The sequence below is a fragment of the Poecilia formosa genome, unplaced genomic scaffold (genome assembly GCF_000485575.1).
Source record: "Poecilia formosa unplaced genomic scaffold, Poecilia_formosa-5.1.2 Scaffold2335, whole genome shotgun sequence".
In the NCBI taxonomy this organism is placed as follows: domain Eukaryota; kingdom Metazoa; phylum Chordata; class Actinopteri; order Cyprinodontiformes; family Poeciliidae; genus Poecilia; species Poecilia formosa.
In genome coordinates, this window is record NW_006802274.1 from 1 (window position 1) to 12,893 (window position 12,893).

At 40.4% G+C, this 12,893-nt stretch overlaps 1 protein-coding gene across 1 annotated transcript; it reads left to right on the top strand.

Annotated features, from left to right (window-relative positions):
* Window positions 1–5: 5 nt before the first annotated feature.
* Window positions 6–8,214, top strand: fech (ferrochelatase; the record flags this gene model as incomplete). The annotated part of the gene is made up of 9 exons (XM_007544946.2): window positions 6–175; window positions 255–403; window positions 1,223–1,357; window positions 1,441–1,547; window positions 1,644–1,742; window positions 2,490–2,597; window positions 3,435–3,599; window positions 4,390–4,449; window positions 5,930–8,214. Coding segments are annotated over 9 exons (1,131 nt in total), but the record flags the coding sequence as incomplete, so codon positions are not given.
* Window positions 8,215–12,893: the final 4,679 nt, after the last annotated feature.

A 12,893-nucleotide genomic window follows, 5' to 3' on the forward strand; every position in this document is an offset into this window, starting at 1 on the left:
TGGATGGTTTGTTGGTTGGATGCACAGTTGGATGCCTCCATCTCTTCTCCATCAGGAAGCCTAAAACAGGAATCCTGATGCTGAACATGGGCGGTCCAGAGAAACTGGAAGACGTCCATGACTTCCTGCTGCGGCTCTTCATGGACACCGACCTGATGAAGCTTCCTGTTCAGAAGTGAGCTTCAGCACTTAGCACGTCTCCGTTAGCATCTCCGTCGCTACGCTAACCCTCTGACCCGCTGTCTGCCCCGCAGCAAGCTCGGCCCGTTCATCGCCAAGCGGCGCACGCCGAAGATCCAGGAGCAGTACAGCAAGATCGGCGGCGGGTCGCCCATCAAACACTGGACGTCCATGCAGGGCGAGGGCATGGTGAGGCTGCTGGACGACCTGAGCCCCGACACAGGTTAGCACCTCTGGAAACAGTTAGCACCTCTGGAAACAGTTAGCATCTCTGGAAGCAGTTAGCACCTCTGGAAGCAGTTAGCACCTCTGAAAACAGTTAGCATCTCTGGAAGCAGTTAGCATCTGTAAAATCAGTTAGCACTTCTCAAAACAATTAGCATGTTCAGAAGATGTTAGCTGTTAGCACATCTGTAATTGGTTAGCATTGCATCAAGTGGATTGTTGGACCAGGTTGTGTTTCCAGGGGGACAGATTTGTGCGTGACACAGACAGACGGTGGGTTTTGGTACTTCTACAATAAAGACGATCATAAACGATAATTCTGCTGCAACCGTTCATTCTATGCAGTTGGATTAGGACAGAACAGAGTGAAAGAAGCATCTGTGTAAGCTGCTAGCATCGCCGTTAGCGCTGTCATCTGATAGCCAAACTGTGAGGGAAGATAGTGGAGGAGTGTCTGCTCACACCCTGCAGCTCTCTGCTATCTGAAACGCCACAATCAGCAGCTGCTCAGCAGAGTTTCTGCCTGTTTTCAGACTTTTGTTGCTTTTTCCTCTCAGTTTTAAAGTTGGCAGTTTAAAGTCAGAAACAAGCAGCTTCACAGACTTTGTTCACAATAATAATAATCTGATCAGAATAATGAGACGGTTCACCTTAAAGAATGTGTTCAGAAAGAAGAATCTGTTTAGAATAACAGTTCTTTTTAGCTTTAATAGTTTCCTTAGGGTTGGGAATCTGACAGAAGGATTTTTAACAGTTTGTTTTTTTCTGCTGTGCCTCGTTTGATTGGACTGACTCGTCATTTCAAACCTTTTCTCAGCTCCTCACAAGTTCTACATCGGCTTCCGGTACGTGAACCCGCTGACGGAAGACGCCATCGAGGAGATGGAGCGGGACGGCGTGGAGCGAGCCGTGGCCTTCACCCAGTATCCCCAGTACAGCTGCTCCACCACAGGTTGGCGGCACGTCGATTCGCTCTGGAGACGATCCGAGTTCGGTTTGCTGCTTAAAGCGATAACGCCTCGTCTCCGTCAACAGGCAGCAGTCTGAACGCCATCTACCGTTACTATAGCAACAGAGGAGACAGGCCGAAGATGCGCTGGAGTGTCATCGACCGCTGGCCGACACACCCCCTGCTGGTGGAGGTTAGAAATTACAGCTGCTGGAAAATTCAAATAAAAAAAAGACAAAAAATAAATAAATTAGAAAATGTTACTAAATATAATGTTTTGTTTCTTTAGTGTTTTGCAGAACACATCAGAAATGAGCTGCTGAAGTTTCCAGACGATAAGAGAGAAGATGTCGTCATTTTGTTCTCGGCTCATTCGCTTCCAATGGCTGTAAGTCAAAAAGATCTGGGATTTATTGATGGGGCTTATTAATCAATCAATTACATCCTGACTCGTATTAACTTAAAGGGTTTTTAAGAAGTTTTGATGCGATTTACATTAAAGTCGAAACTTAAACTGCCCTCTGAACGAGACTGTATAATAGCTTGGAAACTAAATAGAAAGACTTTGAAAAAGCGAACAAAGTTCTGGAAAGACAACCTTTACAGTTTGGAAAGAAAAATGTGATGTTTAAGAAAGTTTGTCCAATAAGTTTATTCCAAGAAACTTACTTAATCTGCAAAGGTTTTCTGTAAATTCTGGGAAATGACAGTAATCTCTGCTAAAGTAAAGCATTTTTAAAGCATTTTCTGGAAAGTAACTTGGAACATTCTAGAAAATGTCTGCAAGTGCCAATGCAAGTTTTAGAAACGTATCCTGTAAGATCTGAGAAAGTAATTCGAAGCTGCATAAAGTTACCCTGTAAGTTGGAAAGAACCCTGAATAATCTGGAAACGTATGCTGTGAATTCTGGGAAATTATCCTTTAAACTGCACTAAAGTATTTTGTAATTTCATAGAAAGTAATCCAGGAGTTTAGAAAAAGGTAATCTGCAAGTTCTAGAAAGTTTCTTAAAAGTTACCAGTAATTTCTGCTAAAGTAACAAAAACGTTTTTGGAAAGTAATTTGAGACGGTCAATAAAAGTCTGCAGTAAGTTCCTGGAAAGTATCCTGCAGACGTCCTGTTTGTGTCTGCAGGTGGTGAACCGAGGCGATCCGTACCCGCAGGAAGTGGGCGCCACGGTGCAGCGGGTGATGGAGCGACTGGGACACTGCAACCCCTACAGACTGGTGTGGCAGTCCAGGGTGGGTCAGCGAGTTTATGCTAATGCTACACTGTAAAAGCCTCATCTGGGTAAAAATTAACTTCCTCTTATTTATTTCCCATTAGCCACTTGGTTTTCAGGAGGTAATTTTCCAAGATGGCCGCCACTTTTGAACCTTTTAAACAAGTTAATGTCTTATAGTGTTACATATTTTAATGACTTTCAACTTTATGTCACATCCTGTTTTCAAGGTTGGTCGTCTTATTCATGCAACTTTGAAGTAATAATATGTAGAAAAATCAGAAACTAAACTTTGCTGCTAGCAAGTCCAGTTAGCTGGAGGAGATGAAAACATTGTGTCACAATGATTTTACAATCATTTTAATGGTTGGATTTTAAATGATTTTTAAATTGAGCTTCTGCTTGTTTTGCTTTTTAAGGTGTTTAAAATATTTTGCCTATGATTTGACACCAAACGCATTTTTGATTTTGGTGCAAAAATAAATTCTCCATGGCAACTATTTTGAAAAATAAAGCAGCTGTCGGTAAATCTGAGTTAAACTGGTCCAAATATGTACGATTTGACAACAAAAATATTCATCTATAATAAATATTGGCATATTAATTAAGGGGAAAGATTTTAGTCAAATATTAAATTATCTGCTGCACTGTTAATTGTTGCCCACAAGATGGCGCCAGACATTAACCAACAACCAGAGCCTGTTAACCTTCAGTTTGCTGCAGCAGGTTTAACCTTTAGTTTGCTGCAGCAGGTTTAACCTTTAGTTTGCTGCAGCAGGTTTAACCCTTGGTTTGCTGTTGCAGGTTTAACCCTTGGTTTGCTGTTGCAGGTTTAACCCTTGGTTTGCTGTTGCAGGTGGGCCCCATGCCGTGGCTCGGGCCCCAAACCGATGAGGTGATCAAAGGTCTGAGTGAGCGAGGGAAGAAGAACATCCTGCTGGTTCCCATCGCCTTCACGTCCGACCACATAGAGACTCTGCACGAGCTGGACATCGAGTACGCTCAGGTGTTGGCCGAAGAGGTGAGGAAACTGTTCCTCCATTTAACCGTGACCTTGACCACCACGAGGTCACATGTTCACCGTTTATAGCAAACTGCTTTACATGTTAAAAGAACTTCCAGCCAAATACATTTGAGGCCTTTATTTCAGATTAAAACAGAATAAATGGATTTTAAAAGGAGCAAACGAAGCCTGATAACCATTTTTTTCTCAAATTGAAGAGATCAAAACCTGAAGAATTAAAGGTTAAAAGAAAACAATAAATATAGAAAACAAGTACAGACAGAGTCAGAAATACTTTATTGATCCAAAATGGAAACTAAATGTTGATGTAACTCATATTAATTAAGTCTTCTAAAAATAACTATTTTTTTCTTAAAGGACCTATTGTTGACACTGTTTTACCTCCATATTGTTTCAGCTGCAGAAACAGGCAGAGCGTTTATAAAACGATCCACTCAGCCAGTTTTTGGTAGTAAGTTTAATGTTTTATAGTGTCGTTGAGCCGTTTCAGAAACATCTGGATTGTAAGGTCTCAGCCCCGTTGCCTAGCAACCCTGGCCAAGCCCAGCCCCGTTGCCTAGCAACCCCGCCAGAGTTCCAGCATGTTTGGTCAGTTGGTTTTGCCGCTGTACAATGGCTGCTGGTGTTTTTGGAAAACAGAAAACGATAAATAAAAAGTTTATTTTAGAGAAAACCGGTGCAAACTGAGCAAGCAAATATTTATCTGTTGTTGTTTTTTAATTAAAGTGATGCCATCCTGTATGAAAATGTAGCTTTAATCAAACTCATCATGTTCTTTTTTCTCCAGTGTGGAGTGGAGAACATCCGCAGAGCCGAGTCGCTGAACGGAAACCCTCTCTTCATGAAGGTGAATCCTCATCTCTGCCACATTTAGCATTTTATTTAAAAGCTGATTAAAAGAATGAAAGAAGAAAAACCAACAAAGCAGCATCAGTTTGTGTTTCCAAACTGGAATCAAATCTTTTTAATCATCTGGATATTTGAACAGGATTTTATTTTAGCTGAAAGCTTAAAGGACCCGGCAGGTTTGAGACTGTGAGCGACGCCTCCCCTGGTCCGTCCAGCTGCTGCAGCTGCTGCTGCAGCTGCTGCTGCCGCCGTTATTAAAGGAAGGTTCAGATCAATGGGAACCTTTGGAGCTGACTCCAGTAGAACTGAGCGGCCCGGCTGCTCGGACCCGCTGCGCTCAGAGACCCTGGCAGGCCTGCGAGTGTCGGCCTGGGAGGAAATCAATATCCACAGGATGATTAGTTGGTAGTTACTGAAGGATGGTTTCCTCGCTGCTGCTGGAAGATGAAGAAAAATGTGTTGATCTGGTTCTGCACAGCCAGACGGAGGCCCAGCGCTCAGATTACCAACCTGCAGGGATTATAATCCACTACTGTTACAAATAATTAGCACCAAGACGATTAATCGTGATTAATCGATTACTGAAATAATCGTCAGGTAATTTCATAATCGATTAATCATAAACTGGAGTGTACAGATTTGAAAAAGCAACAACTCAGAGCAATAATTAAGACAAAACTGTGAAAGAAAATCTATAAATTTTGCTTTAAATTTAGAAAATTTTCTCTGTCTGTAAAAATGTTTTAACCAGAACCAAATGGTGACACTTTTAGATTCACCCTAATATTAATCCTTTTTCTATCTAATTATTGATCTGAAAAATAGTCATCAGATTAATAGAAAGTATTTTAGCTCCTTTGTTAAAAAAGTTCATTAAATGAGGCTGTTATTGCATTTTAGGCATTTATAATATTTTTCTTGTTTTAAACAATAATTTTCTTTTCCTCATGTATTTGTAACATTGTATTAAAAAAATCCTAAATTGTTTAATGAAAAATCTGCAGAATGCACCAAATTTTTATCCGATTAATCAGTTAATTGATTAATCATCAGAATAACCGATTACTAAAAAAATCAATGAAATAGCATTTAATTTTTACAATTTATGGAACAAAAAACTACATGATTTCAAAAGAAGTGGGAAGAAAAAGTTTGCAAAGTTTCATTAAAATATAAAGTTTATATGGTAACCCTTTAATGTGACCTTTGACCTTATAATAATAAAATTATAATCTTCCAACTTACCAAACTATTGGCTTCAAACTACGACACCAACTGTGAAGAAACGTTTAGAGCAGAGCACAAACTAACAGAATCTAATTTAGTTACTTTAAAGTTACTTTTTCCATGGAAACTGGATTTCATGCAGAGGAAACGTCGTGTTGACAGAAGCGGTTTGTCGTCATCATGAGTCGCTGGTTCCATGTTTAGCAGCTTGAATGTTTCCTGAAGCGTCTCTGTGGTGTTTCCGTGTCCAGGCCCTGGCTGACCTGGTCCAGTCCCACCTGAAGTCCAACGAGCCGTGTTCCCGCCAGCTGACGCTGCGCTGCCCGCTCTGCACCAACCCCACCTGCGGCCAGACCAAGGCCTTCTTCGCCAGCCAGAAGCTGTCGTAAGCCGCCATGACGGCGCCGCGTTTATACCGAACTCTGGAGACGCGAACGGCGCCAACAACCCAGCTGGAAACGAGCAGCAGGAGTGACTGGATTCTGTCGCAAGTTCATTTTAAATATTGGAGATTCCCTTTGGTTGTTCTGTGTAGATAAAGGAACTGACTCTTTTATTTCTCTGAGTTTTTTTTCTTTAAGTCTCCCGACACGTTCTTCACCGACCGCAGAGACATTTAGTTTAATGGCTCCAGGACATCCAGTGTCTGCACGGCTTTTTAGGGCCACCGTACATAGAAAGAGTCAATTTCCACCAAAAAAACTTGGACATTTTCAGATTAAGTCTCAGAAAGTGTCTAGAGAAAAACTTTTAAATCTCTTATATCCAACAGTTGAAAATTTGCAAGAAAAAACTCAGGAAAAATTTTTACATTTTCTGAGTTTCCAAAGCCGAACAGTTTTGAAATCAGAAATTTCCATGTTTTTGGGGGTAAATTTATTTTTTTCCATCTATAAACATCCTTTAAATGCAAGTGTGTAAAAATGTGGGCTCTAGTTTTTCTGCTCTTATGGCAGCTTCGTGCCTTTTATACACTGGATAAAATCCACCCCAGCGTCAGTATCTGTTCCTGCTAGAGAAACGTCACTGTTCTTACTGAACTGAACATCTTTAGCTGGGCTGAACAAACTGAAAAGGTTTAGCTAACAGTAAAACCTAGCCTTCTACATGCTAACCGAAAAGATTTAGCTTCCAGTAAGCTAACGTAAAAAATTTAGACAGCTAATTCTGTGTTGTATTTACTTTGCTAGACGAAGCTAACGGTAAAACTTAGCCTTCTAAGAGCTAACTGTAAACATTTACCTAACATGCTAACTGAAAAGATCTAGCAGACATTAAGCTAACTTAAAAAGTGGAGCTTTTTTTAAAGCATTCTCCTAGCTAAAAAGTTTCACTTTGCAGTAAAACTTTGGTAGCTAGCAGGTTTCAGCTAACATCGGGAAAAATAAAGAGTTTGCTTTGCTAAGGATTGGCTTAGAGAGTTGACGAAAAGGCTTTACTTCCAAGTTGATGGTGCTAGCAAGCTGAAAAGCAAAGCTTTAGCTTGCAGTAGGCTAACTGAAAAGGCTAGCAGTTAGCAAGCTGAAAAACATTTACCTACTAGTTGGTTTGCTGAAACAGTTTACATGTCTGCAAGTTAACTGAAAAGATTTCATTTATCTTTAAGATAAACAGTTTAGCTTGTGGTAAACTAATTTGAAAGAGAAATGGAAAATAGTTAGCTTACTGTTAGTTGCATGCAAAGGCTTAGCTTGCATAAGCTAACTAGCTACGTTTGGCTCATTTAGAGATTATGGATTCAGATTTTATAGCAGTCATACCAACATTTAAGAAAAATGCTACATGGTTTCCCTTTAGCAATACCATTTAAGCTAGCATGTGCTACCTTTACTAAGCTGTCGTTGCTTAAAGTCTTTATTTTTGGTAAAGATGGAACGTCATTCCCAGCTTTTCAGAGTTGCTGTTTATGATGAATCTCCATGAAGGCGTATTTTAAATTACTTTTCTTGATGCTAATCTACGCACAGAATTGCCTGTTATTGTTCTTCCACTGGATTAGAAAGGATGGTCGTTTGTCCGTCTCTTGTTTTTTATATATGCTGAGTGAAATGAGTGTTTTAAGATGTTAGCAAAGATCTTCTTGTTCTTAAATGTGTTTGATTTTCTTATGTTTTTCATACATGATTGGGTCGTTTTCCGTCAGCAATTATGCTAATCGATGCTAACCAAGAATCTGGTAAAATTCTGACCCGAAGCTACTTATTATAACATTAATAAAATTCACTTTCTCATTTTAATATTTCAGGCTGTAGATCTACTCTGTGTTCAGAAAGAAAGACTAGTCTCTCTAATTGAACTCTGTAATGTAGCTTAAAACAAGGAGTTGTTGCCACACATGAAGCAAAGTATAACTTAGTTTTGTTTTTATTTATTATTGTGTTCAAAGCAGGTCTGAAAGTAATGTGATTAAAGTACAACTTACTAGTTTGAAAGCATTTATTTGTTGAAATAACTGGTGCTGTATGAACTTTAGGACATGGTGTTACATAAATACACATGATGAGGTCTTCCTTCAAAATAATATAAATATCCCTTCATAAAACCGTCTGGATGTGTGTTTGGTCTTCTTGTCCTGTTCGTGTCCAAGTTTCAACCATCAAACTGCCCAAAAAATGAAAATGTTTAACTTTTCTCCACCAGTCAGATGGGTGGAAACTGACAAAATATTTATATTTTCTGCTTTTCAAGTAAAAGACCTTTAAGGTGAGACATATTAGAGCCGTTCTAGATGGGAAAGGAGTAAAGTTAATTTACAATTCAAATACATTCGCTAGAAAAAACAAGGCAGTTTTTGAATATCTAAATAGCAAATTTGCTACAAAAAACGCAGAAGAAAGAAATATCCTACAAACTAAAAGAGAAAACACCTCAAACAGCAGAACAGAAAGTATAAAACTTCTGCTTTTGCTCAATGAAACAGAAGTCCTCCAGACCACCAGGGGGAGTCATCACATGTGAGCAGATGCTCGGTAAAGACGGGATGTAAAGAAGAAAGAAAAGTTTTTACTTCACATCATTTAGAATATTTCAAAACAGCAGCATATTTAGTGGCTAATATATGTAATACCTACTCCAGGCGCCCCCTGGTGGTCTGGAGGACTTTTGTGTTTGCAGCTTTTCATACTTTCCGTATTTTCCCTTTTCCCTCCATGTCTCGCGTTTGAAGCGTCGTTCTGTTGTATGTTTTATCTTCTGGAGTTTCACAGTTTAATGCCTGTTGGCATTTGTCGGCCATCTTACTTTTTAGTGAAAATGGTTCATCTTAAACTTGATTTGCGAAGGTTTGTGTACCAAATATCAGCTTTTCTGGGATTCTGAGAAGCTTTTCTGGATCAGAACAAACAGGAACATAAACACATGAAACCGTTCAGCTTAGCCAAGATAACTTTATTTACAAGCATTTTCAAAACAGCAAAACTGACAGAAATCGTATAAAAACATCAACATAAACGATGTTTTACTGACAATCTGCTGATTCTTATTTTGTTCTCCTGATATTGGATTCTTATTATTTTCCTTTAAAATTGTGATTTAATGTTAAACTTCCTTTCTCACCTTTGTTCGTTTCCTTCATTTTCTCCATCGTTTTCTGCCAGACTCCATCTCTCGTTTCCTCCTCCTTCCTCTGCTCTTCTTTTGTCTTCGTTATCTTTTCCTGCCTCTGTCCTCACGTCCATTTTTCCTTTTTTCCAATCTTTGACTCATCCTCCCGCTCTGCTGTCCCTCCTCCAGACCTTCCCATTCATTCCTACCTCTCCCCCCATCCAGCCTTTTTTCCCAGCAGTCCCCTGCGGTGTTGCAATCACCTCTGCTGCTGTTGATTAAGCTGAGAGAGATTGGCTGTCCACGACCCAATAACCCCCGAGGGCGGCCACCCTCCCCCATCTTTATTCCCGGTCCTCCCCCCGTATCTGAGCCAGCAACAATCTTTCATTTCATTTTGCTCTCCTCGCCCTCATATCTCTTCATCTGCTGTTCGTTGTTGTTGAAGATTTTCTGTCTTTTCCCCTCCATCTCCTCCTCCTCCTCCTTCCCGCTGACGTACGCGTGATCTCGTCACTTTTCTCCTCTTCAGACCCAAACATCAACATCCGACTGGGATTCAATCACAGATTCATGATTGAATCCATGTTGAGGAAAAACACTAAATCCTTAAAAACTCTCATGGCCTTAAATAGGTTAACTACAGGTCTTAGGTTTTCTCAAAGGAGAACTATTTAATCTCATATACGTAGTTTTTTTTCTTGAGGCTAATGCTAACTAGCTGCTAATCTACCCATGCTATCTGAAAACTACATGTAAACGTGCATTTCATTTATGTACTTCCTCATATTTTCCCATATTTTGAGTCGCACCCAGAAATCTTCATTCTGACTCGAGGTGGTTCAGGCTTCCGCCTCATATTTGCTAATATAGCGTAGCTAGCTAGCTAAAAGCCACATATCCGCGTGTATCTTATATATGTATTTTGTTTCTCGCTGTACTTTTCTATCAGGCAAAACTTTGAGTCAAACTCAGACAAAGTTGCTCCCAAAGCTACAAACAGACCCAGAAATTTCACAAGTTTTGCTGGATTGTAATGCAGCAGGAGCCAAAACCACGTTTTTGGTCTTAAATGTCATTTATGGTTGCAAGAAAAGTCTTAAATTTTACCAAAGATATTTAATTGGATGTTTTTATTTTGAAGAAAGGTTTACTGAAACACAAACAGCCTGGTAGTGGCTGACAGACGTTACATCCCATAATAAGCTGCTCTGTGAAGGCGTGTAGAAACCTGCTGCTTCGGTTTGAACCGCTGAAGAACAGGAACCTGAACCAATGAACACTGAAATGTAAATATTTTGAGCTCTACTGAGGAGACAGGAGACTTTGGGAATAATTTATCCCCCGAAGCAGAAAAGTGGAGAAAATCTGACTTCATGGGCTGGACATCAGGAAGAGGACAACACACTGCAAAAACACAAAACCTACCAAGTTTATTTGTCTCGTTTCCAGTGCAAATATAGTGAAATAAGGCAAAACTTAAAGTAACCTTTCAGCAAGATATGGGAGGAAGTGGAGTGAATAATTTGTTTAAAATTGATGAAAAGTTTTTGTTGTATGTAAAATAATCTGCCTGTGGAAGAAGACATTTTAATTTATAAAATGGGAAAAATGTTTTATTATTTCACTCGTAAGACTTGAGGTGGTTCAGGCTACTGCTAACGAGCTGCTAATATAGCCTAGCTAGCTTTTAGCTAGCTAGCTAGCTAGCTAAAAGCTACGCATCTCTGTCTATCATATGTAGGGTTTTTGTTCTCGCTTGGCTTTTCTGTCAAACAAAAAACATTTTACTCTTAGCATTCTGTGAGTTCAGGTGGTTTAGCTACTGCTAACTAGCTGCTAATATAGCCCTGGTAGCTACCTAGCTGAAAATATACAAATACATTTTCATTAATATTAAGGAATTATTGACTTAAAACAAGCTCCTATTTGTTTTGTTCCTCACTCTCATCCAAACTTTGGATAAATCAAAGTAAAACTTAATAAGTGCTTGTTTGTTTCGGGTTTCAGAGCAATCTGCCCTGTGAATTCAGCGCAGCGATGCGGCAGGTTGTGCAGCTTCTGAATGTCCCTTTAAGTGAACAACCATCCCTCTGGGTGTTTCGTCTGTCGCCAGTAAATTTTGTGGGGGTGACCTCTGTGACCTGGATGCATGCTAACGCAAACTGACGCCACATCTGCGCCTCAGTTCGGGCCGCGGCGCTGAAGCGTCTCACCTTTGTGTCCTGATGTCTCTGATCCAATCCGCCATCTTCTGCCGCGCCTCTTTTCTCTTCTCCCAACATCCAAACCTTTTATTTTGAAATCTTTAGTCTGAGGGAGTACAGGAGGGGGGTGGACAGTGTGTGTGTGTGTGTGTGTGTGTGTGTGTGTGTTTGGTAACTGCAGGCTGCTGGTAATTGAAAAGCCAGGATACCAGCACCTGCAACCCTCTGACCTCCTACAGAGAGAATAAGCATTGATTTCTCCAAAGGAAGGGACGGAGCGCCGGAGTCAGGTGAAAGAGAAACTGGAGGAAAACATTACAGAGGAGGAAAAGACAAAGTGTGGAGAAATTATAAAATAGGGAAAGCAATAAAAAATCAAACTGGAAGGTTGAGAGAGGAAGGGTCATGAAGGGTTCAATGTCTGAAGTTTGCAGGAACAATGTTTTCCACTTTCTAAGGAAACAAACCCATCAGAGCTGATCAGGTTCGATGCAGCAAACGCTGCAGCCGTGATCCGATCCGGCTTTTCATGGCAGTCCGACCGATCCGTTTCTGATCTTTTCACCCCAAATACGCGATGAGACAAAACTGTTCCTCTCTGGAAGGTGTTCAAAAAATCCTACCAGGAATTTTTAGTCTAGTTTGAAGAGCAAATATTTTACTACGCTTGAAATACGACAAAACTCGCCTCCCAGCCAGATGCAGGAGCTTGTTTTAAATAAATACTTCATTATAAGGAAAATAATCTGCCAGGTTTTAATGTTTTTATTTGACCTTTATCTGTACAGGTTGTCCCATTGAGGTCCAACATCTCATCTAAACAGACCTGTTAGATGAAGCAAAATTACAAATAAAACAAGTAAATAATCTGCCCAGAATTTTATCAGTTTTAAGGAATAACTGACTTAAAACAAGCTGAAAAGTTACTTGAAAGTAAGTTTGAGACTAAGACATTTTAAATAGAAAGTAGATCAAAATACTTTGTGAGACTTTGTGTTTTTGCAGAGTTGGTCTCGTTTTAACACAAACCAAACATGGTGGTGGCAGAGTGATGCTGAGGGCTGTTTTTCTCCGCTGCTGTTAATGAGGACCAACGTTTTGCAGCGCTTTCCCACGCTTTACTCCACCTTATCAGGCATCTGAGCTGCAGGTAATAGAAAGACAATGTCACCAGATTAGCAGCCAGAGAAGGGCTGTTGTTTCCATGGTGACGGTCCGACGAAGAGGAGCACGAGGGAGGACAGGACGGAGTGATTAAAGGTGTGGAGGAGGGGGAGGAGTGGACTGGGAGGGTTAAAGGGGAGAAGTGACAGGATGGATTGATGGGAAGAGAGGAATGGTGGGATGATTAGAGGGAGGAAGACGGAGGCGATGGAGTCATTAGGGACACAAATAAAAACAGACGGATTTACGGAGCCGGTGGAACCAGGAGAGGACAAACTGATTTCACTTAAAACAAACGGCG